Raw genomic sequence first — 26,242 nt, forward strand, 5'->3', positions numbered from 1 at the left:
TCAGACGATGTGTGACACATTCCAACACAACCTACTCCAGCACTTCAATCGACCTCTCTCTTTTTTTGATAATGCAGGTACTTAGGCTTACTTACGCACACTTCAACTAATTATGTGGTCTAATCCGATTGCGTGGGAATTGACCTCTCTCACGTTTCTCTCTGTCTATATAACTCCAATGCACTCATTAACTCCACACAACTCCTCCACCATCTTCATATCTCTCTCTCTCTCTCTCTCTCTCTCTCTCTCTCTCTCTCATGGATATTGGCTCTACATTGCCAAAACCTCAGTTGGGTCCACCAGCGTGCGAGAAGCATGCCAAGGCACTCCAATTCGTCGAAGAGGTGACTAGAAATGCTGAATCAGTTCAACAGAAGGTTTTGGAAGAAATACTGAGTGCGAATGCGGAAATTGAGTACCTCCGGCGGTTCATGCTCTCCGGTTCAATCGACCGGGACACCTTCAAATCCAATGTCCCCGTTGTAACTTACGAAGAGCTTCAACCTGAAATCCAACGCATTGTTGAGGGCGACCGCTCTCCGATCTTGTCCGTTCATCCCATCACCGAACTCTTCACTAGGTAAAATTAAGCTTATGATCATAACTCAGAAATTCTGACAGCTGCCTTTTTAAAAAATTCTAGGACCTCAGTATGCATGGGTTTTTGGCCATTTTTATATTCTTTTTATGTATAATAATACATCGTCTCTCATTTTCATTTAAGAGCCGAGGCTTTAATACATGCATAATATAGAGCCCACTATATTCAGCTAGTTTTTTTTTTTTCTTTGTTTCCAGAATTGATGCCTTCGTAAAATTATGTTAGTATATAACTAACCTTCGGACATTTGTACAGTTCTGGGACTTCAGGTGGTCAAAGAAAACTCATCCCGACGACAAAGGTAGAGATGGATTGTCGTGATATCCTAACCAATCTTCGCATGCCTGTCATGAGCCTGTAAGTATATATACTTGAGCATCTATGTAATCCTATCTATATTGAGTGGTTGGTTTCCATAATCACGTCGATGAAACTAGTTGACTGCACTGCACTACACAATATCGTAGAAAGCAGGACACCCGCTTCCGTAGCTGTCCTTCCTTTGTATCATTGCCATTGGCATCTCCTTATGAGGCAAAAACTCTATGTCCGAACTCGTTGAGTGAAGCAAGCACTTGGCTTTACATGCAAGGCTAGCGTGCCCTGTATATATAGGAGAAATTTCAACCATTCCTCTGATTTGGACAAGGGCAAGGGGCTTTATTTCATTTAATTTCTGTTATTGTCAATACCCGTACAGATTTTTGTGCACAGATTTCGTTGTGGGGCCCACCACGGGTCCCACACAAATCATCCAAGCCGTTCATTAAATGTAAAACATTTTTTCAAGGGTCCCCGTAAAAAATAAGCTCAATCCAATACCTATAGGTGCTTTATCCAACCATCTAACTTTTCATTCAGATTTTCGGATAATGAAAAGTTATACGATTGGATCGAGCATCTATAGGTATCGGATTGAGATTATTTTTTACGGGAACCCTTGAAAAAATATTTTACATTTAATGAACGGCTCGGATGATTTGTGTGGGACCCGTGGTGGGCCCCACAACAAAATCTGTGCACAATTTGTGCACAGATTGTATGTGTGTGTAGCATTTCTGTTATTTCATGGAATACATGTTTGTGAAGTCAGAAACGAAGACGCCCGGTGGGATTCTGGCCCGGACGGTATTTACTAGCCACTTGAAGAGTGCCCACTTCCAAGCCCGACGCAACGACCCATATGATCTCTACACAAGCCCAGACGAAGCCATCCAGTGCCCCAACACGTTCCAGAGCATGTACACCCAAATGCTATGCGGCCTCCTGGAGCACAAATAGGTCCACCGAGTCGGGACAGTGTTTGCCTCGGGCCTACTCCGAGCCATCCGGTTTCTCCAACTCAATTGGCCACAACTAACCCACGATATCCGATCCGGAGCGCTCAACCCGGCTATCACGGACCCATCGATCCGGGATTGCATGATCCAGATCTTGAAGAAGCCCGAACCAAAACTTGCGGACTTTATTGCTTCGGAGTGCTCAAAGGAGAATTGGGAAAAAATTATCACGAGGATTTGGCCCAATACCAAATACTTGGGCAGTGTTGTATCGGGTGTAATGGCCCAATATATTACAGCCCTGGAATACTACAGTGGCGGGCTGCCGTGGCCTCCACCTCATACGGTTCGTCTGAATGCTATGTCGGACTCAATCTCAACCCGATTTGTGACCCATCCCAAGTCATCTACACAATCATGCCAAACATGGCCTACTTCGAGTTCATACCCCAAAAGTCAAACTCCGACAAACTCGTTGACCTCGCTGACGTGGAAGTGGGACAGGAATATGAACTAGTTGTCACTACCTATGGAGGACTATACCGGTACCGAATCGGTGACATCCTCCGAGTCACCGGGTTCCACAACTCGGCCCCACAAGTCCTCTTCGTCAGCCGAAATAATGTGTTGTTAAGCATCAACACGGACAAGACCGACGAGGCCGAGCTACAAAAATCGGTCGAGACCGCGGCGCGACTCTTGCACGACGAGTCTGACGCAATTGTGCTCGACTACACGAGTTACGCCGACACAAAGTCGACCATTCCGGGTCACTATGTGATTTACTGGGGATTAGGCGCCCCGGACTCGGCCTATTGGCCGAGTGATGAGTTGTTGGGTCGTTGTTGCCTGGCAATGGTGGAATCACTTGGCCCCGTGTACAGACGGGGCCAAGTTGCGGACGGGTCAATCGGGTCGCTGGAGATACGGGTTGTGAGGAGTGGGACATTTGAGGAGATTATGGATCATGCATAGGGCTGCAAATTAACGAGCCGAGTTTTGCCTTGCTTGAGCTCGGCTCGCCTTAGTTTTTCTCAACTTGAGCCCGGCTCGTGCTCGAATCGAGCTAAAATATGTGGGCTCGAACTCGGCTCGAACATATATTCAAAAGCTCGAGCTCGGCTCAGCTCGAATGGCTCGTTCGGTACATGTATGGGTATTGGTATATGTATGTATGTATATATATATATATATATGTATGTATGTACATACATATATATGTATGTACATACATACATACATATATATATATATATGTATATATAAGCTCGAGCTCGGCTCGAATGGCTCATTTGGTATATGTATGTACTGTATATGGCAGCTCGCGAGCTCAATGAGCCGAGCATCAAGTGGCTCGAGCTCGGCTCTGCTTCGTCGCAACCTAACCTCTTAGAAATGTTCACATCCCAAGCGTAGGGCTAGGTCGTTGATAGCATATAAACTGGAAGACCGGATCGTTCCCACAGAGAAATCTTCTTTAGCGAATTTGGAATAGAAGTTGCTTAAAGATTGCGGCGTTCAAGCAGCCAACTTTGGAGTTTGGATTCGATTGACGAAATTAAACTTGGAAATAAACTAGGTTAAGATGGTCGAGTCAAAGGGATTGATTCACCCACGACTTAGCTGTCAAACGGTTTCTTCATCTAACTCATGAGTGAACCGAAACCGTCCGGATTCCACTTGAAGAATTAAAAGCTGAAGACTACTTATAACTTAATTCAAAGCTCTAATTCAAATTGAACTCATTTAACGCAAGTGAGAGATGAAAAAGGATCATTCGCACGCATAGGATTATCAAGCACGTAGCATAAGGCGATAGACTTCATTGATCAAAGAAGCCACCAATCCCCATGATCAAAGCTAGAAATCATGGGTTTAATTCATTCAAAACCTTGAGATTAAGCTAAAGTTGAGAGAAACCATTTAATGGACTAATCCATAGGGTGAACCTCACCCCATGACTGAACCGATTAACTACTCACTCATAATAAAAAGACTAGAAAACATGCTAAGAAATGAAAACATGATTAACCGATAGAATTGAAAACAAACTTGATTTATATAGAGATCTCACTAGTGGCTACAACATTAACAAACGAGAATTAATCATCCAACCACTACTTACTTGAGTTGTTGAGGAATTGAATGCAAGAACTTGGGAGAAATAACTATGGAGCTCTTAAGAAAATAAAAAGACTTAAAGTGTAAAAGAGTACATAATGGCCAATAATGGCTTACAAAGCTATTTAAAGGCCACACAAATCAGCCATACAATGGACCAAAAGGTCCCTAAAATATCCCAAAAACATACTAGAAGTAGAAACTTTCTATTAATAGAAGGTTGAAATGTTCAGCACAAAAAGCTGTTGGCCGAAGGGCATTGGTACCAATACCTAAAAAATGAGGTATTGGTACCAACTCAACTGTCTTCTAATTCGGCATGATGGTACCAATACCTAAAAAATGAGGTATTGGTATCTCAGTGTGAAAACAGCAGAACAGGGTCAGCTTGGGCTATCATGCCTTGTCGTGCCCCGACGGCCTTCCAATGCTTCATTACATGATCAACGAGACTTGGCGGAGGTATGCCTAGTGGCCTTGGAGTCTCGGATACCCTCGAGGGCCATCCTCGATGCATATGCCTTGCTTAAACCACTTTGGCACGTTCCTTGCCAACCTTGACCTCCGGCCAATCTCCGTGGCTTCTTGTGGCACCGTTAGGCTTTGGTGACAATGAGATGAGTACCGGCGGGCATTTGGACACTTGGCTCATCCTGGAACGTTTATCGGCATCAAAACCGCCTTATTAGCACGTTTTACCTAAAATACACAAAACCGTACCTTACGTACAATATCGCATAAAAACGACAATATATATGTACAAACACAACATATTAAAGGACTTAAGCACCAAGAATATGCATTATTGGGTGCTTATCAGGCTCGTTTATGAAACAAGCGGAAAATGTTGGCTCGAGCTTGTTCATTAGCTTGATGAACCGAGCTCGAACGAGCCGTTAGCGAGTTGAGTCACGAGCCGCTCGAGAGCGGCTCGGTTCGTTTGCAGCCCTAATCATGCACTATCAAGAAGGGCGTCCATTAGCCAGTATAGGTGCCTAGGTGTGTGAGCCTTGCACCAATCAGGAAGCTTCTTGAATCTAGAGTGGTCTCAGCCCATTTCAGCCCCTCTTTGCCCCATTGGAGCCCCGAACCAAGTCAGTAAATTTTTTTAATTCAGTTTATTGTTTGGTTTTTTTAAAGTTTGCTTGCTTCGTTTTATTGATTTCTTGTAAGGTTTTCAGTTGATGTATAAGAAGGTTGTAATAAGGCCCCGTTCCGGAACGTAAAAAAAGCCCTTATTTTTTAAGAAGGCAATTTCAAGCTAAAAAATTATGGATTTATTAAAATCTAAAAATATGCAATATGGATCTTGTTTGACAGATCTCATCGACATCTTTTATACAATGCAAAAAAAATTAAAAAAATATTTTTCATTTACTTTATTTTTGAGTTTGAAAATGTAAAATAAGCTGCTTATTTTTTAAGAAAGTTTCTGGTGAAATTATTGTGGTAGCGTGTACGTAGTTACACATATTATAATATAGGGTTCAATTTTGTGTGTCATAAATTTATTATTTTTTGTCCGTTTTGGGTGTTCGGACAAATAAGCCATTTTGGCTTATTTTTTATCTTTATTCAAATATTTTTCGTATCACTTGGCTTATTGTTATTTTTTTTGGAGATTATTGCATCCTCACGACAAGAGGAATCTAAAAAGTAAAATTTTTTGACCGAAATCTAATTTTTTTTGAATAAAGACGAAAAAAAATCAATAAGCCAATTTTTTCATCTTTATTCAAAAAAAATTGGATTTCGGTCAAAAATTTTAACTTTTTAGATTCCTCTTGTCGCGAGGATGCAATAATTCCCAAAAAAATGACAATAAGCCAAGTGATACGAAAAAAATTTGAATAAGGACAAAAAATAAGCCACTGTAGCTTATTTGTCCGAACGGGAAATTGAATATTTTGAAAGACTATAAAAACCTTCTAATTTGAGTGGAAACGGTAACACCAATCGCAAGGAAAAAGGATATGGGAGAATCCAATTAATCTGTTGTCCAGACATTTTATGCTCTTCGTATCACCAGATAGGAAGAGAGAAGCATCGTCTTTTCACACGGGACAACCTACACTATAGCGTATTGTCCCTTCGGATTCTTGCATTTGGTGTGAGAACACCAAAGCGCGCGGATACATGCCACGTCTTGCGTGATTGCCCACGGACAACAGAAATCTGGATCAATCTTGGTTTCCCCCTCACCCACTTCACAGATCAGTTCCTTGCTTGGATAACAAATAATACCCGTATCCTCGGCTCTCACCATTTTGGGGTACATTGGAGCTTCATCTTCCCCTTTGCCTGTTGGCAAATTGGGTGTCACAGAAACAAATGTTTCTTGGATTCCAACTCGTGGGCAAACCAACTTATGCAAGTCATCAAACTCATTTTAGCCATCGATTGATGCTCTTGGAGCTATCCAACTAATCTTTGCTTCTAATATTGACAATCATCCACTAAGCAGTGTTATACATATTGATAAGTCTTGAATAGTGTAAATTGATAGGTTTATCTCCCTCCATTTTGTCACACTTGCATGCTTAGTCGTCTGTTTTTGTTTGATACTGCGCGCAATGGTGTTTTTATTGTTCGTCAGATAATTGGAGATAAGAATGGTCGTTTCCAAGGCCTCCAATAATCCCCGGAGAAGTCCGGACGTGTTTGGCGTATGTGAGGAGCCTCGAGAGGTCATCCCGGGTCCTAAACGAAGTGTTCGATGGAATGGAGGAAGACTTGGATCAGAACGAAGGCTGAAAGCAGCAGCAAAGCAGGCTGCCCAGTCCAGTGCTCCAGGGATCGATCCCCCTCTCACCAGGGATCGATCCCCCAACTCAGCTTTCAGTCTAGAGGCCTCTGGGATTGATCCCCCTCTGACCAGGGATCGATCCCTCACTCCTGCGCAGGCATATTAAGGGCATTTCTGTAATTATTTTGTAAATGAGGTATATATACCAGCCCTTGGTCGAAATGTAGGACACTTTTTCTTTTGCACTTTCTCTCTCTATCTCCATTAATGGAGCTCCAACCTCTCACCTCATTGATGTCTTAAGGAGTGATTTTAAGTACGATCCGTTCAATTTCGAAGCATTTTGCCTTCATTAAAGTTGTAAGGAATCTCGTTCTCTTCAAGGATCTTGTGTTTATTTTGTATTCAATCCATGTTTAGTATTTTTCTTATCTTTACCCTTGCTCATTTCATGTCTTCTGTCCATATGAGTGAGTAGTGTAGTAGGGTTAAGTTGCGGGATGGTTAACATCCCGTAACCAAAGGTGTGGATTGGTTTTCTCTTGTATAATCCATTTTCTAGCTTAAACATGATTTAGGCTGATTTTATGTATCAAAACTTAGAGATGTTAATCTCTTTGATCAAGTGTAGGCAAGGGCTAAGCTATTTGCCACATTTGATGCTTTGAGCTATGTCCCTCTTTGTGTTTGTCAAATTGAACCAAAAGAGCTCCTAGTCATGTTTAACACCCTTGTTAAAGAGAGAAGAATCAAGTACATCTTTGCGTTATGGGTGTTAATTATCCCTAAACCTAACTCTTTAATTTAACCTCCAGTTAAAAAGCCGTAGTTAGGTTAAGTAGCCACTTTCTAAATCTCTCAGTTGGTTGTCTTAACGCCAAACTTTGGTTGGCGGTCCTAACGCCGAAATCTCTTCGTAAGCTAATCTCCGAACCGAGTTATGGATGCGCTCCTTGTGGATTTGACCCCGGACTTCTGGGTATTATTATGCTTTCAACCGACCTAGCCCTATGCTTGGGGTATTTCTATTCCTATTCTAACACACATTATGGTTCCAAGCACATATATAAATGCAGATTCCTAATGCGATGGTTTGACGAGATAAGCTTCAAGCATATATGCCAGAAAGCCAACTAATGCGCTAATGCGCTTGCAACTGATGCTCCAATTTTAGTGGGAGAGATGCATTTCTATCTTCATATTCCTTTATGTATTGTTAATTTGCTTTATGCGGACTCCATTGGGATGCAATATCCACGGGATGTACTATCATAATCTCTTTTTAATGAAAGTTCCGTTTAATAAAATAAAAATAAAAACATTTAATCTGGGCCAAGAAAGGTCTTCACTCTTCATAACAGTTTTGGGTCTTTTGGATTGGGCCAATTCGTCATGGCAGAGACGGATGTATGTTGGGACATATAGGGCGCCCCGCGTTGTTTCGGTTTTTTTTTTTTTAAATTAAATTTAAATACTAGTATTTGTTAAGAATGCCTAGATATTGTACTTTGTATGGAGTGTTGTTTAGACATTTTAAATGCTTTAAAATGTGTTCGTTTTGGTCCCAAAACTCAATTTCTCTCTCAGCATACGGTCTTTTCGTAAGTTTTTCTTCCATTATTAATCTCATTTTTCTTTCTCTCTCTCTCTACTCAATAACCAAAAAACCATCCTCAAAACTTAAACCAAACAAACTACAGATTTTCGAAACTAGAAATTTCAAAATCTGGCTGTTCATGGTTCGGTCCTGCGTTTACGACATTCTGGTTCCGTTCCTGAGTCATGGGTTCAGGTTAGTTCAGCTTGTTGCGGGCCTTTTGGGCCTTGCCCGAAAGCCAGCCCTGGGGCCGAGCTCGAGCTTGACAAAGCTCGGCTCGGCTCGTTTACAGTGATAGCTGCGTGATACTAAAACAACCAGCACTTCAAAAAATAGTATATCGTGATCAAAGAAAGGAGTGATATGAACAATAGTCCACACTCATCGACCGATTAATCAGTGTCTCAGTCCACCACGGAACTTTTTGGATTATTTATTGCTGGCTTTGAAAGCCAGGAAAAGCAAATGGCCGAACGTTCAATGGCCATTCGGGATCGGATCAGCCAAGGAAGAAGTTTTTGGGTTTAATTTGAATATATGGTCAATGATGATTACATTTGCGTTAGCATTGGATTTTAAGACGGAAAAGAAAAAAAAGAGCCTATCATTTTAAATTCAAGTGATTAAACTTGGGGTCAACATTTCAATGTTCAATGATGTCTTGTATATATGGTACTACTTTCATTTTAAATTCAAGTGATTAACTTGGGTTCAATATTTGAATGACGTCTTGCGTAGAACTTTTATATCCAACTTGAAAGTTTAAACCTTAAACTCGTCGAACTTTTTCAGTGCCGGGTGAGCATGGCCATATGGTGCCCATGCACGCATCTCGGCCGTCCAAACGTGTTTTGGACGGTCCAGATCTGTTTGAGCTTGAAGGGGTGTTTTGATAATTTTAAATTAAAAAATTATCCAAACAGATATGGACTGTCCAAAATACGTTTGGACGACTAAAATACTTGCACGAGCACCATGTGACCGTGCCCACCCGATATTGAAAAATTTCTCGCCACCAAGGCACCAAATGAGGCAATGAAGAAAAGCCGCCCCCTCTTATTTACCCGAAACAGAAAGTCTACGCACACATACAATATGTGCACAGATTGAATTTCGTTGTGGGACCCACCGCGGATTTCACACAAATCATCCGAGCCGTTCATTAAATGTAAAAAAAAATTTCAAGGGCCCCTGTAAAAAAATAATCTCAATCCGATACCTATAGTTGCTCGATCCAATCATATAACTTTTCATTATTCAAAAATTTGAACGAAAAGTTAGATAGTTGGATGAAGCACCTATAGGTATTGGATTGACCTTATTTTTTACAGAAACCCTTGAAAAAATGTTTACATTTAATGAACGGCTCGAATGATTTGTGTGAGACCCGTGGTAGGCCCCACAATGAAATCTGTGCACAATCTGTGCATAGATTGCTGTTTGTAGCACATCTCTACCCGAAAAGGAAAAGCCGCCCACACGCAATTGTTTTCTTTTGTTTACTACGAGTAATTACATAATTTTCACATGACAAACTTCTGCTCGAATTTTGGGTACGACTTATCGAATGACTTCACCTACAACCTCCTCCAGCACTTCAATCGATCTCTTTTTTTTTTATAAGACATGTATTTAGGCCTGTTTACGCGCATTTCAACTAATGATGTGGTCTAATCCGATTGCGTGAGAATTGACCTCTCCCACATTTCTCTCTATCCATATAACTCCAATGCACCCATTAACTCCACACAACTCCACCATCTTCGTCATCTCTCTCTCTCTCTTAACTCCACACAACTCCACCATCCCATCCACCCCCCCCCCCCCCCCCCCCCCCCCCCCCCCTCATGGATATTGGCTCTACATTGCCAAAATCTCAGTTGGGTCCACCAGCGTGCGAGAAGCATGCCAAGGCACTCCTTTCATCTAAGAGGTGACTAGAAATGCTGAATCGATCAGCTCAACAGAAGGTTGTGGAAGAAATACTGAGCGCGAACGCGGAAACGGAGTACCTCCAGCGGTTCATGCTCTCCGGTTCAATCGACCGGGACACCTTCAAATCCAATGTCCCCTTCGTAACTTACGAAGAGATTCAACCTGAAATCCAACGCATTATTGAGGGCGACCGCTCCCCGATCTTGTCCGTTTATCCCATCACCGAACTCTTCACTAGGTAAAAGCAATTTTTTTATTCAGTTAAGTTTTTTTTATTCATAAGATTATGTTGGTATATAACTACCTTGCGACATTTGTTCAGTTCTGGCACTTCAGGTGATCAAAGTAAACTCATCCCGACAACTAAGGTAGAGATGGATCGTCGTGATATCCTAACCAGTCTTCCCATGCCTGTCATGACCCGCTTCCGTAGCTGTCCTTCCTTTTCTATCTCATTGCCATTGGCATCTCCTTAATTATGAGGCAAAAACTCTATTCCCGAACTCGTTGAGCGAAGCAAACACTTGGCTTTACATGCAAGGCTAGCGCGCCCTGTATAGGATGTTAGGAATCTGATCCGCCTGAGGTCTTCCGTGTGCGCGCAGGCCCAATCCGTTGGGGAGTATCCACAAAGTCCACACCATATCGCCTGAACCCAATATATATTGAATGACCCATATCCACTTAAAAGGCTAAGCTTTGTAAGTGGTAAGCCATCCAATTGTATATTAAGGTCTAACTCTTTTTCTATTTATTCGATGTGGGACTCAATCTTTCACACATGATCCCAACAATCTCCCCCTCATGTGTGAACCATCCATTGGGCCTGCCTAGCTCCCCCTCGATTTGATCCTCTTGACTCCCCCTTGATCCATGATCTTTATTCTTCAACACCGATTTAACCCCGAACTTCACCGCACCTACTCCATTGATCGAGAGCCAACCCCTTAACTCCATCGAGAGCCTTCATGCAGTGCTCCGCCTGCATCCTTGCTCCATCAAGAGCCACCTTGGATTTTTTCTCGCTCCACCGAGAGTCCCTGTGCAAGTCCACCAAATCGACTTGAGTCCGCCCAAAGATCGTCAGCCATCGGCTCTGATACCACTTGTTGGGAATCTGATCCACCTGAGGTCTTCTGTGTGCGCGCAGGCCCAATCCGTTGGGAAGTATCCACAAAGTCCACACCACATCGCCTGAACCCAATATACATTGAATGACCCATATCCACTTAAAAGGTTAAGCCTTGTAAGTGGTGAGCCATCCAATTGTATATTAAGGTCCAACTCTTTTTTTATTTATCCGATGTGGGACTCAATCTTTCACACATGATCCCAACATAGGACAAAATTTCAACCGTTCCTCTGAGTTTTTCATGTCTTATTTTGACTTTAAGTTAAGGGTCATCATTTAGCCCGAAGGCCGTTTGACCCGCCGGGCTTTTATCCGGCCCGAGCCCGTCCAACGGGCTGGCTAGCCCAACCCGTAGTTTTCAATGGGTGGGCTTGAGCCTAAGTATTTTTGCTTGACCCGCCGGCCGGCCCGCCTGTGAGGCCCGCCCAACAGCCCGCCCATTATACTAATTTATTATGTGCCACTTTAGTCCACTACCATCAACTATACTAATTTATTATACTCCACTAAGCAAATAAATAAAAGAAGAAGTTCACTTACCGAGAAAGAGAAACAAAAGTTTGGTCTTGAAAAACTAGAGAGGTGCGTGGGATGCTCTATGCATTTGTGGTTGGCTATAGAAGCGTTGTCGGTTGGAGAAGTTCTTTTTATGCTCTCAATGCTATAATATATAATATATACATACAATATATAATGTGTATGACTGTATTGAGTGTGAGGTGCTAATATTATATATATTTTTTTATCGTACTAATATAATGTACATTTTTTTGTGAGGCCCGGTCCGTGAGCCAGCCCGAACTTTGGCCCCCCAGCTCGGCAATTGGGTTAGCCCGTGGGCAGGCTTGGGTTTCAACTTAAGAAACACAGCCCGACCCGCAAAAAGGAAAAAGCCCGCTCAGCAAAGCCCTTGGGCGGGCTTTGGTAGTGACTTGGCGGGCTGGGCCGGCCCGGCCCAATGATGACCCTTACTTTAAGCAATGGGTCGTTAGAGCATCCACATTGTAATAAGCAAATGAGTTTGGATAATCAAACTTAACAACAATGTTAAAAAAACCCTCCACATTGTAATAAGCAAAGTTACAAGTCTTTTAGTAAATAATCAAATTTCACTCATTCCATAACCAAATTTAACAACTTTTATCAATAACCAAAACTCAATAACCAAACTTAATAACTAAACTTAAAACTCAATAACTCAAAAACACCCCACATTGGAATCGTCTCATCGAGACGAATAATTTGGTGTGGTCGGGTGCGTAATTGAAATTCGTTTGTGACTGGATAAATGTGCATTGTGTATTGTGGGGGTTTTTTTTGTTAGAAATGCAAAAATAACCAATGTAGAGGTAAAGGTTGTTAAGTTTGATTATGAGCTAAATGGATAATCAAATGCTGACGAAACACATTTTGATTATTGGTTTTGATTATTACCATTGCGGATGCTCTTAGTATTGACACTATGAGTTTCGCATCGTTTTGTTAGTTTTATCTTACTAGATGAAATAGTGGCCTCCGTGAGATTAAATGTCAATTTACTGGGTAGTTGTTTGCAAACGATCACTCTTCGGGCCGGTATGGATCATACTACAACTTGTCATCAAGTAAAAAACACTAGTACTACTGTCTACTTACTTACGTTTTGATGTAGTTTTATTTTTTGTTCTCCTATGTAACAGCTATGTTCCGGATTTGGATAAGGGTGAGGGGCTTTATTTCATGTTTGTCAAGTCAGAAACGAAGACGCCCGGTGGGCTTCTGGCCCGGACAGTATTTACTAGCCACTTGAAGAGTGCCCACTTCCAAGCCCGACGCAACGACCCATATGATCTCCGCACAAGCCCTGACGAAGCCATCCAGTGCCCCAACAAGTTCCAGAGCATGTTCACCCATATGCCATGCGGCCTCCTGGAGCACAAATAGGTCCACCGAGTCGGGGCATCGGGCCTACTCCGAGCCATCCGGTTTCTCCAACTCAATTGGCCACAACTAAACCACAATATCCATTTTGGAACGTTCAACCCGGCTATCACGGACCCATCGATCCGGGATTGCATGATCCGGATCTTGAAGAAGCCCGAACCAGAACTTGCAGACTTTATTGCTTCGGAGTGCTCAAAGGAGAATTGGGAAAAAATTATCACGAGGATTTGGCCCAATACCAAATACTTGGATTGTGTTGTATCGGGTGTAATGGCCCAACATATTACGGCCCTGAAATACTACAGTGGCGGGTTGCCCGTGGCCTCCACTTCGTACGGTTCGTCTAAATGCTATGTCGAACTCAATCTCAACCCGATTTGTGACCCATCCCAAGTCATCTACACAATCATGCCAAACATGGCCTACTTCGAGTTTATACCCCAAAAGTAGGGCTGCAAACGAGCCGAGCCGAGCCGAGTTTTAAAGTGTTCGAGCTTGACGAGCTGCAGAACTCGAGCTCGGGCTCGGCTCGAGAAGTATTTACAGAGCTCGAGCTCGGCTCGTTCGGCTCGTTTATGAAACAAATATATATAAATATATATAATATAATTGAGCTCGCGAGCCAATTCGAGCCGAGTTTCGACTAGCTCGAGCTCGGCTTGTTTACGAAACGAGCCCAGGACTCGAGCTCGAGCTCGTTCGATCGTTTGTGTCTCGAACTGAGCCGAGTCGAGCCGTTGTCGAGCCGAGCTCCGAGCCGCTCGCGAGCGGCTTGGATAGTTTGCAGCCCTACCCAAAAGTCAAACTCCGCCAAACTCGTTGACCTCGCTGACGTGGAAGTGGGACAGGAATAAGAACTACGGAGTAGTTGCCACTACCAATGGAGGACTATACCGGTACCGAATCGGTGACATCCTCCGAATCACCGGGTTCCACAACTCGGCCCCACAAGTCCACTTCGTCAACCGAAAGAATGCGTTGTTAAGCATCGACGCGGACAAGACAGTCGAGGCCGAGCTACAAAAATCGGTCAAGACCGCGGGGCGACTCCTGCGTGACGAGTCCGACGCAACAGTGCTCGACTACACAAACTCAAGTGATGATAAAACAAACTTGGAGGATTTTATAGATAGTGAAGATTATGATGATGAAGATGATAGACTGTTTGATATCCATGTGGACAGAAATGTTGAGTGGGGAGGGTTGTCCATGGGAAAGGGAAAAGAGTCAATGACTACGAGTAGTACCCAAGCAATTTTACAGGGTTTAATTATTGGGTTTAATTGCTGCTTGTGGAGAGGTAATCCCATATGCGGAATACAAATTCTGTATAAGGCACTTCTACAATAACTTCAAGGAATTTCACAAGGGGTTACACTTGAAGGAGCTACTATTCAGTGCAGCTAAGGCTAGTTATGTGGCTCGGTTTAATTTTCATATGGAAGAATTGAATGCAGTTGATATGGTTGATGTTATGGACCAACTTGATATCGCTAGTGTGGCTTTTGTGCTCTTTTTGATGGCTGTTGTATGGACCACTTGTCTCTGAATCTAGTAATGGGATTTTGGTTATGGACATATTGTAATGGTTTATGAATGCCAAAGGTGGGGACCAAAATAAAGCCTTTTCAAGAGTAGAGAATTCATACATGCATAAGACATGCCAATCAAAACAAGGCATATAAAACAAAGCATATAAATCCAAAAGAAGAGAGTAAAGAATTCAGAATCAACTAAATCGAGCCTTTCCAAATAATATTAAATGCACACCGAATGGTTGTCGGAAAATTAAATACCTAAACCTACCATAAAGTGGTCCATCTTTTCAACCCTTACAATGTCCATTCATTTGAAAAGCCTTTGTCTAAATGAATCTTCCTGCCCTCAACACCTTTTGCAGAGAGCTTTGTGGTCCTTCTTTTCCAAACCTTCAAATCCCCTGCCTTTTAAACTAACTTGTACCCTAGCCCCATTGAAAGATGATGGATTTGGGATTTGGGCACCAATTTTAGGGTTTTATTATACCTTGCCTTGCTTTGGGCGGAAAATTGGGCGAAATGCCCATTTTGTCAAAGAAAAAGAGAGGGAAATGTCCACGCTACCTTCAATCTGCCAATTTCGGTCATCTTTATTGACAGACGTTTACGATCGGACAAAATTGGAGCAAAAAACAGACTCGAAGGTAAAAATAATAGCAATTGATACTTGAAAGACGAAAATAAGACTCGGTTGAAACTTGGAGGACGATTTCTATAAATTTTCCTATAAAAAAAGAAGAAGCTTAAAACTATTAAATGAATCACAACGTCGTTCAAAAAGATGGGATTGTATTTTTTAACAACGTGGTTCGGAAAGATGCATGGTAAAGATCTTCATAAAGAGTGACAAATCTTTATCCTGTTTAACCTTAAACTCGTCGAACTGGAAATTTCCCACCAAGGCACCAAATGAGGCAATGAAGAAAAGCCGCCCTCATGCAGTTGTTTTTGTTTTTTGGTTTACTAACAGAATTTTTGTTGGAAAAATATGTTTACTATTTGTGGCAAAACCAATAATATGAGTGTAATAAAAGCGAAACTCAAAACTTGAAAATTGATGGAAACAAATTGATGATCAAGGCAAGTGTTTGGGTGTGACACTCTGTACTTAAGACAGATTTCGCACTGGCTACGGTACTCACGGTTTGCATTGGATGACTGTCTCCCAGCACTACTTGATTGGGATCACCCCAAAGCAGCACTTCAATTGGAGGGCCTGGCGAACCATCTTGTGTTTGTAACTCTCTCATATGAATGGACTTGAACGAAGGAAAAATCAACTTTTAAAAATGAATGAGGAAAATAATATTTATAGGCCAACTCGTGACTCTACGAAAAGTCACCAAGGATAGAGGCACATCTGTTCGTGAAGGACGCGTCCGTCCACGGCGAACAAGTGCCAATGAAAAGATGCAACTCCAAAATAAATCAAGTTTCATTCACACTTAAAAAAAAATTATATCCTATAACATTTTTCAATAATCCCCCACATGAATAAAATTGACCCGATAACCAATGCAAAACAATACAAACGACAGAGAGAGTACAAGTGGAAATTTCCTGCATAGGATATGTATCTTTTGGCTTTGAACCTTCTCTTGTGAAAGACTATCGGATCTACTTGCTAACTAGTAAACGCGATGCCTTAAACTGTTCGTTCTCTAGTCAAAACTCAACTCAACGAATCCGTTATAAACTCTTTTGACATTTCATTATTTTGTGAGAATAAATGTTTAATGGTAATAAGTCCACAACAAATGTGGTTGGACTTATCGTTCTAGGTGGTCCTCAATGCCTTTTCAACTACTGATGGCCATCACATTAAAATTCTTAGCACATAATTGGACCACATTGGAGCATCCTCTAAGGAACAGCGTAGCCACTTCGCTCACTAGCTTTTGTCTAATGCAATATGTTGATCAGACTCCATTGTAGAACTTGCTATACATATGCGAGGATTTCAAACTCACTGTTGCACTCCAATTGTAAAAGTAAATCCACCTTTGGATTCTAAAACTTTAAATTGGATATTCAAATCACAACACTATTGTGTTTAAGAGTACAATTGGACATCTCCAATAATGCAATACATCGTTTAATCTTGTGAGTGTAATAAAATCAGAACTCAAAACCAGAAAATTGATGGAAACAAATTGAAGATCAAGGCAAGTTGTTTGTGTGTGACACTCTGTACTTAAGACAGATTTCGCCCCCGCTACGGTGCTCACGGTTTGCATTGGACGATTGTCTCCCAGCACTACTTGATTGAAATCCCCCCAAAGAAGCAATTCAATTGGAGGGCCTCGCAAACCATCTTGTGTTTGTAACTCTCTCATATAAATGGACTTGAATGAAGGAAAATCAACTTTTAAAAATGAATGAGGAAAATAATATTTATAGGTCAACTCGTAACTTTAGGAAAAGTCACCAAGGATAGAGGCACATCTGTTCGTGAAGGACGCGTCCGTCCACAGCGAACAAGTGCCAATGAAAAGATGCAACTCCAAAATAAATCAATTTTCATTCACACTTAAAAAAAAAATTATATCCTATAACATTTTTCAACAATTTTCACATGACAAACTTCTGCTCGAATTTTGGGTATGACTTATCGAATGACTTCACGTACAACCTCCTCCAGCACTTCAATCGACCTCTTTTTTTTTATATAACGTAAGTGTTTAGGTCTGCTAACACGCACTTCAATTAATGATGTGGTCTAATCCGATTGCGTGAGAATTGACCTCTCTCACGTTTCTCTCTATCTATATAACTCCAATGCACCCATTAAGTCCACACAACTCCACCATCTTCTTCATCTCTCTCTCTCTTAACTCGACACAACTCCTCCACCATCCTCTCCCTTTTTCTCTCTCTCTCTCTCTCTCTCTTATGGATATTGGCTCTACTTGGCCAAAATCTCAGTTGGGTCCACCAGCGTGCGAGAAGCATGCCAAGGCACTCCAATTCATCGAAGAGGTGACTAGAAATGCTGAATCAGTTCAACAGAAGGTTTTGGAAGAAATACTAAGCGCGAACGCGGAAACTGAGTACCTCCGGCGCTTTAGGCTCTCTGGTTCAATCGACCGGGACACCTTCAAATCCAATGTCCCCGTCGTAACTTACAAAGAGCTTCAACCTGAAATCCAACGCATTGTTGAGGGTGACCGCTCCCCGATCTTGTCCGTTTATCCCATCACTGAACTCTTCACTAGGTAAAAGCAATTTTTATATTCTTCTTCTGTATTCTCTCATTTTCATTTAAGAGCGGAGCTTAAATACATGTACTTATAATATAGAGATTAGAGACCACTGTATTCAGTTCGTCTTTTTTGTTTTGAGAATTGATGTCCTCATATATAAGATTATTATTATTATTATTTTTTGAATTGATATATAAGATTATGTTGGTATATAACTAACCTTGCGACATTTGTTCAGTTCTGGCACTTCAGGTGGTCAAAGTAAACTCATCCCGACGACTAAGGTAGAGATGGATCGTCGTGATATCCTAACCAATCTTCGCATGCCTGTCATGAGCCTGTAAGTATGTAGACTTGAGCATATCTCTCTCTCTCTCTCTCTCTCTCTCTCTCTCTCTCTCTCTCTCTCTCTCTCTATATATATATATATATATATATATATATATAGTCTGGATCCCACAAGAGATCCCTTACGGCCTTACGGTGCGGGACTCCTCTTTTCCGATCAAATTGCGACGATCCGAGCAGCTTAAAGTGTGCAGAACGTGATTTTAAGGGTACCCGCGAGAAATCAGCAAAAAAAAAATGATTTGGAAGGGCTTGATCCGAGCAGTTTTTTACTGAACCGTTCAATAAAAAAATGTTCGGATCAAGCCCTTCTCGATCATTTGTTTTGCTGATTTCTAACGGGTACCCTTAAAATCATATTCTGATCACTTTGAGCGGCTCGAATTGTCGCAATTCGATCTAGAAAGAGGAGTCCCGCACAGTGCTACCTTGCGGGATCTCTCATTGAATCTGGATTGTGTGTGTGTGTGTATATATATATATATATATATATAAAATCCTAACCATGCATGTAGAGTGGTTGGTTTCCATAATCACGTCGATGGAACTAGTTGACTGCACCACACGATATCGTAGAAAGCAGGCCTCCCGCTTCCGTAGCTGTCCTTCCTTTTCTATCTCATTGCCAATGGCATCTCCTTAATTATGAGGCAAAAACTCTATTCCCGAACTCGCTGAGAGCGAAGCAAGCACTAATTGGCTTTACATGCAAGGCTAGCGGGCCCTGTATAGGAGAAAATTTCAACCGTTCCTCTGTATTTTCCATGTCTTATTTTGACCTTAAGCAATGGGTCGTTAGTAAGAGTGACAAATTGAATCCAAACCCATTAATCAACTCAAATCTACTCATTAAAAAATGATTGCTGCTATTGGTACCGACGGTACAGTAGGGAAAATGCACCGACGGCCACCGGACGGCCGATCTGAGCCGTCCAAAAATTTTATAAAATAAAACCGAGTGGGCCCGCGCGAGAATGAATGGCATCCGAGGTGTGTAAGGTACTTGATCCGAGCACCCTTTTTTTGTGTATATACACGTATATACATATATACACGAAAAGGGGTGCTCGGATCAAGTACTCTACACACCTCGGATGCCATTCATTCTCGCGTAAGCCCACTCGGTTTTATTTTTTAAAATTTTTGGACGGCTCGGATCGGCCGTCCGGTGGCCGTCAGTGCATTTTCCCTATGGTACCGTCGGTACCAATAGGATTTCTGTTAAAAAATAGACCCAATCCAGTCTATTTATTAGTTTGATTAGAATGGGTCAAACCCATCTAACCCAGTTGTTAATTGGATCTTAATTGGATCAATTTAAATAGCCTAGTGAGTCATGAATATGACCCAACAAAAAAAAACCCCTCATCAGTCGACAAAAACCCTTCATCAGTCTACTCTCCTCTCTCTATCTCTCTCTCTGTGTTTGGCACTGCCCATGTATTCAACGGCATCCCGTAGCAAGCTAGCTAACCGCACAAATTGTTCATCTTTTGCTTGTTACATCAATCGCCTATGTGACTCATGGTTAATTTCTTTGAATTATGAAATTCTAGCAAGATTTAATAAAGAACAGAAAAACCAACCAAAATTAATTTAGCTATCTCACAAATTATTCGTTGCTCGCAAATGAGTATGGGCAGAGCCAGAGTTCTTGTTCACTTGGGTCAAAATTCTCTATGAATTTTGCACACAGATGAGAGAGCCAGATTTCATTACCATGCTCGCAAACTCTCTCTCTCTCTCTCTCTCTCTCTCTCTCTCTCTCTCTCATCTGTGTTTCGTTCAGACAGATGACACTTTTTAATGTCCAATGAAAATAAGAATAATTTTTTTCCGTGTGCTTTACAAAAATATGATTGGTATATCTAATTTTTCCATTTTTATCTAAGACAAAAAGAATAGATAAAAAGTAAAACTGTTTGTCACAAGTTGTTTTTTTTTTTATTAGTTTTGTCACATGTAGTTGAAAGAACCAGAAAATGAAAAAACGCAAAGAATTTTTTTAATTTGGTCTTTCCAGAGACTTCAAAAAGGAAGTGGAAGTGAAGCTTTCTTTCTTTGTAATTAATTAGATCAATTGTTGTCCTGTTTGTAACAAATAAGAGCGACCAATATGGTAATTAAGTGTACAGGGGTAATTTGGTCATTTCAGTAGTAGAGGGATAGTATGGTAATTTTAGTCATTTAAATTTACATGGGTAATATAGTCATTTTAGTGTACATTGATCGATATTTTAGACATTTTAAATTTTAGTATATAGTATGTAATTGGGCTAATGGGCGAGTCAGGTTTGCTTTTAAATAAATGGGTCGAATTGAGAATATATATTTAGACTCATAATTAACGGGTCTAAATGTGTAAATGACCTATTAAAGACCCAACCTACTTGCAACTTATCCATTTTGGTCCAAACCCGTCCATTTACCACCCCTAGTCGTTAGTATTGACACGATATGAGTTTCGCATCGTTTTGTTAGTTTTATCTTACTAGATGAAATAGTGACCTCTGTGAGATTAAATGTCAATTTAATGGGTAGTCGTTGAAAACGATCACCCTTCGGGCCGGTATAGATCATCAGTGCCGGCTTGGATGTCTGGATTGCCTAAGCCCGATCCTAAATTTGGTTGCCCACATACTATAAAGTTATAAAAAATATAAAGAATGTACATGTAAAAAAAAAAAAAAAATCAAAGTTACATTTTGCTTTTCGCTAGCTTGAATTACCTCAAAAAACAAAATCAAAATATAACCCCAGTTATATTGCTTTATAATTATCAAAGTTCACAACTTCAATCTCCTTGCTTGTAGCAAATTCTTTGATTAGCTCATCATACTTTAACTTATTACTATACTCATTTTCAATTGAAATCATAGTTAATCCACTTAATCTCACAACAAAAAAAATTACATTGGCTGACAAGTGAAAATCGTCACAAATTGCATGTTTTTCGTCACAAATAATATAGGTGACAAAAAAAAATTTGTCAACTAAAGGTTGTCGGGGATTCCTACCTGGTGACCAAATCTATTTTTCGTCATCTATAGTACCTTTTGATGATGAAATATTTCGTCACCAAAAAGTGAATAATTGGTAACAAATTTTTTTTCCTCACTTATTGTGCTTTTTGACGACGAAATTTTTTGTCACCAATATAAGAAATCGGTTATGAAATTTTTCATTGAAAAAAACGTGTTTTCATATGGGAAAACAATCATTCTTTCTTGCTCTTGCTGGGTTTCGAACCCGAGTTCCCTTGAGTTTTTCGCGTAAGCTCAGACCAACTGCACAACACACACTTTTCAATAAACATTTGAAATATCTAATATATAACATATATGTTTGACATGAAAATATATTTCGAATGTAATTTTGAACCTTTAAACATTAAAATTAAAATTTTGATAAACATTAAAATTGTAGGCAGTTGAGTTATTATTTAAACCCAATTTGAATTATCTCAATCAGAGTTTTTAGTAAAGAGTTATGTTCAAAATACATTTAGTGACGAAGCGCAATTCATAAATTTCGTCACGAAAGGTACTCATTTGACGACGAAATATATTTTTTGTCGCTGAAAGTGTTAAAATGGTGACGAAATTATTTTTCGTTACCAAAGTTAAGCATTTGGTGACGAAAAAAATATTTCGTTACTAAATTGGTCTCATTTGGCGATTTTTTTTTTTTGGTCACCAAATGATTATCTTTGGTGATGAAAAATAATTTCATCACATTTTTTAAGCTTTCAGTGATGAAAAATGTATTTCGTTGCCAAATGGATTCCTTTGGTGACGAAAATACTTTTTTCGTCGCTAAATAGGCATAATTGGTGACAAAATGATTTCGTTACGGAAGTTGTAAAAACATTGACGAAATTAAATTTCATCAACAATTTTCATTTTTCTTATAGTGTCTCTCGTATGACATGATTGTCCGTAGGTAAGTTTTTACAGACTTCAACTAAGAAAAATTCGTTTCCGCCAAAGTAATATTAACCGGAAGATTAAACTACATATATTCAATAAGAAATCACATACCATTTAGAACCTACCATCTTCCCAATAAAAATATAATCAAACAATTGAGAAACATAGCAGAAGGAAATTTGAACTTAATTAAACTAACTCTCGAAATATTAAACTAAAATCTTTTTTAACCAAACAGCCTTCTAAAGTTAAATTTAAGTGCGTAAGATTTATCAATATAGACATTTTAACGTCTATGTCAGGTATTGTAATCAAAAGAAATATGAAAGTAAAATAGTTTGACCAAAACATAAAAAAAAATTATTACAACAAAGTTTAATCTATAAAATAAACCCTTCAACTTCTAATACTACAGTAGTAGAAATCACATGAAAAATTTGAACGAAAAAAAATAACAGTAGGAGGTTTATTAAAAAATATTTAAGTTAGCGCAAATAACTTTGTACCCTTCATCTTTGTCTAATCTCACTGAGCCAAAGTTATTTGCGCTAACTTAAATATTTACTACGTACTTCACGGTTAATTTTTTTTTTTCTTTTGGTTGCCCCGTGATGAGGGTTACCCAAGCCCGATGACTTGTTGGGTTTACCCCGGGGCCGGCCCTGTAGATCATACTAGCTACAACTTGCCATCAAGTAAAAACCACTACTTACTTACGTTTTGATGTAGTTTTATTTTTTGTTCTCCTATGTAACAGCTATGTTCCGGATTTGGATAAGGGCAAGGGGCTTTATTTCATGTTTGTCAAGTCAGAAACGAAGACGCCCGGTGGGCTTCTGGCCCGGACAGTATTTACTAGCCACTTGAAGAGTGCCCACTTCCAAGCCCGACGCAACGACCCATATGATCTCTACACAAGCCCAGACGAAGCCATCCAGTGCCCCAACACGTTCCAGAGCATGTACACCCATATGCTATGCGGCCTCCTGGAGCACAAACAGGTTCACCGAGTCGGGGCAGTGTTTGCCTCGGGCCTACTCCGAGCCATCCGGTTTCTCCAACTCAATTGGCCACAACTAACCCACGATATCCGATCCGGAGCGCTCAACCCGGCTATCACAGACCCATCGATCCGGGATTGCATGATCCGGATCTTGAAGAAGCCTGAACCAGAACTTGCAGACTTTATTGCTTCAGAGTGCTCAAAGGAGAATTGGGAAAAAATTATCACGAGGATTTGGCCCAATACCAAATACTTGGATTGTGTTGTATCGGGTGTAATGGCCCAACATATTACAGCCCTGGAATACTACAGTGGCGGGTTGTCCGTGGCCTCCACCTCGTACGGTTCATCTGAATGCTATGTCGGACTCAATCTCAACCCGATTTGTGACCCATCCCAAGTCATCTACACAATCGTGCCAAACATGGCCTACTTCGAGTTCATACCCCAAAAGTCAAACTCCGCCAAACTCGTTGACCTCGCTGATGTGGAAGTGGGACAGGAATATGAACTAGTTGCCACTACCCATGGAGGACTATATCGGTACCGAATCGGTGACATCCTCCGAGTCACCGGATTCCACAACTCGGCCCCACAAGTCCACTTCGTCAGCCGAAAGAATGTGTTGTTAAGCATCGACGAGGACAAGACCGACGAGGCCGAGCTACAAAAATCCGTCGAGACCGCGGGGCGACTCCTGCGTGACGAGTCCGACGCAATAGTGCTCGACTACACCAGTTACGCCGACACGAAGTTGACCATTCCGGGTCACTACGTGATTTACTGGGAATTAGGCCCCCCAGACTCGACCCGTTGGCCGAGCGATGAGTTGCTAGGTCGTTGTTGCCTGGCAATGGAGGAATCACTCGGCTCCATATACAAACGGGGCCGAGTTGCGGACGGGTTAATCGGGCCGCTGGAGATACGGGTTGTGAGGAGTGGGACATTTGAGGAGATTATGGATCATGCAATATCAAGAGGGGCGTCCCTTAGCCAGTATAAGATGCCTAGGTGTGTGAGCCTTGCACCAACCAGGAAGCTTCTTGAATCTAGAGTGGTCTCAGCCCATTTTAGCCCCTCTTTGCCCCATTGGAGCCCTGAACTAAGTCCGTAATTTTTTTTAAATTCAGATTTTTTTTTTTTTAATTTTTTTGGCTTCGTTTTATTGATTTCTTATAAGGTTTAGTTGATGTGTAAGAATGTTGTAATAAGAGCCTCTGGTGAAATTATTGTGGAAGTGTACGTGTACGTAGTTACACATATTATAATGTAGGGTTCAATTTTGTGTCATAAATTTCTTATTTTTTTGTTCGTTATTCTAAATTGAATATTTTGAAAGACTATAAAAACCTTCTAATTTGAGCGGAAACGGTAACACCAATCGCAAGGAAAAAAGACATGGGAGAATCCATTTAATCTGTTGTCCAGACATTTTATGCTCTTCGTATCACCAGAGAGAGAGAAGCATCGTCTTGTCACACGGGACAACCTACATCATCGCTGTATTGTCCCTTCGGATTCTTGCATTTGGTGTGAGAACGTACACCAAAGCGGATACATGCCACGTCTTGCGTGACTGCCCACGGGCATCTGGATCAATGTTGGTTTCCCCCTCACCCACTTCACGGATCAGTTCCATGCTTGGATAACAAATAATACCCTTATCCTCGGCTCTCTCCATTCTGGGGTACTGCATGTACAATATTGGAGCTTCATCTTTCCCTTTGCCTATTGGCAAATTGGGTGTCACAGAAACAAATGTTTCTTGGATTCCAACTCGTGGGCAAACCAACTTATGCAAGTCATCAAACTCATTTCAGCCAAGTCATGGAATGGTTTTACACCACCTTCCATAGAGGTGTTTTCAAACTCAACACGGATGGGGCCGTAAATCTTGCCCAGGTACAACTGCAACAGGTTTACAGGTGGGTTAATTAGGGGTCACATGGACCGTTGGAGTGGGTGCTTTCACCGCAATATATGGAGACTAATTCGACTCTCATGGCGGAAATGTGGGCGATTCGGGATGGTTTTAATTTTGCCATCATGAAAAACATTCATAGGTTGGAAGTTGAGGAGGCCATCGATACTCTTGGAGCTATCCAACTAATCTCAGCTTCTAATATTGATAATCATCCACTAAGCAATTTTATACATTGATGCAGATTCCTAATGCGGAGGTTTGACGAGATAAGCTTCAAGCATGCATATATGCCAGAAAGCCAACTAATGCGCTGATGGCTTGCAACTGATGCTCCAATTTATGTATTGTTAATTTCCTTTACAAAAATGATAGAGGTACAGAAATTTTGGGACCGAATCCGGACCGACGGCCGCCGGCGAGCCATCTCCGGCCACCGGACGGCCGATCCGATCCGTCCAAAAATTCTATAAAAAAAAACCGAGGGGCCCCACGCGGGAATCAACGTCATCCGAGGTGTGTAGGGTGCTTGATCGGAGCACCCCTTTTCGTGTGTATATGTATTTATATACATATACACACGAAAAGGGGTGCTCCGATCAAGCACCCTACACACCTCGGATGACGTTGATTCCCGCGTCGGGGCCCCTCGGTTTTTTTTTATAGAATTTTTGGACGGATCGGATCGGCCGTCCGGTGGCCGGAGATGGCTCGCCGGCGGCCGTCGGTCCGGATTCGGTCCCAAAATTTCTGTACGTGTAGTGTTACTCTTTCAAACTCAAAAATAATGTTAATGAAAAATAATTTTTTGATTTTTTTTTTTGCATTGTATAAAAGATCTCGATGTTTCAGTTTTTTTTTTTTTTTGCATCGTATAAAAGATCTCGATGAGATCTTTCAAACAAGATTCATATTGCATATTTTTAAATTTCAGTAAGTCCATAATTTTTGAGCTTGAAATT

General features: G+C 41.1%; 1 protein-coding gene and 2 pseudogenes across 1 annotated transcript; all 3 read left to right on the forward strand.

The window, feature by feature from the left end:
• The first annotated feature begins 189 nt into the window (after positions 1 to 189).
• LOC131313048 (probable indole-3-acetic acid-amido synthetase GH3.1) lies at positions 190 to 24,653 on the forward strand (annotated as a pseudogene).
• On the forward strand, positions 10,196 to 14,887 carry LOC131313184 (probable indole-3-acetic acid-amido synthetase GH3.1; annotated as a pseudogene).
• LOC131313047 (probable indole-3-acetic acid-amido synthetase GH3.1) lies at positions 17,678 to 24,653 on the forward strand. The gene is made up of 3 exons (XM_058341110.1): positions 17,678 to 18,091; positions 18,318 to 18,419; positions 23,114 to 24,653. Exons 1-3 carry the CDS (start codon positions 17,769 to 17,771, stop codon positions 24,471 to 24,473), a joined length of 1,785 nt encoding a protein of 594 aa, XP_058197093.1. The 5' UTR covers positions 17,678 to 17,768; the 3' UTR covers positions 24,474 to 24,653.
• Positions 24,654 to 26,242: the final 1,589 nt, after the last annotated feature.

Source organism: Rhododendron vialii, chromosome 13a (assembly GCF_030253575.1).
Source record: "Rhododendron vialii isolate Sample 1 chromosome 13a, ASM3025357v1".
Taxonomy (NCBI): Eukaryota; Viridiplantae; Streptophyta; class Magnoliopsida; order Ericales; family Ericaceae; genus Rhododendron; species Rhododendron vialii.

Excerpts from the sequence above, each read along its gene's own strand:
- LOC131313047 (XM_058341110.1), top strand. The coding sequence starts at position 17,769 with ATGGATATTGGCTCTACTTGGCCAAAATCTCAGTTGGGTCCACCAGCG. Across the intron at positions 18,092-18,317 it reads ATCACTGAACTCTTCACTAG|TTCTGGCACTTCAGGTGGTC; the intron begins GTAAAAGCAATT and ends ACATTTGTTCAG. Across the intron at positions 18,420-23,113 it reads CGCATGCCTGTCATGAGCCT|CTATGTTCCGGATTTGGATA; the intron begins GTAAGTATGTAG and ends CCTATGTAACAG.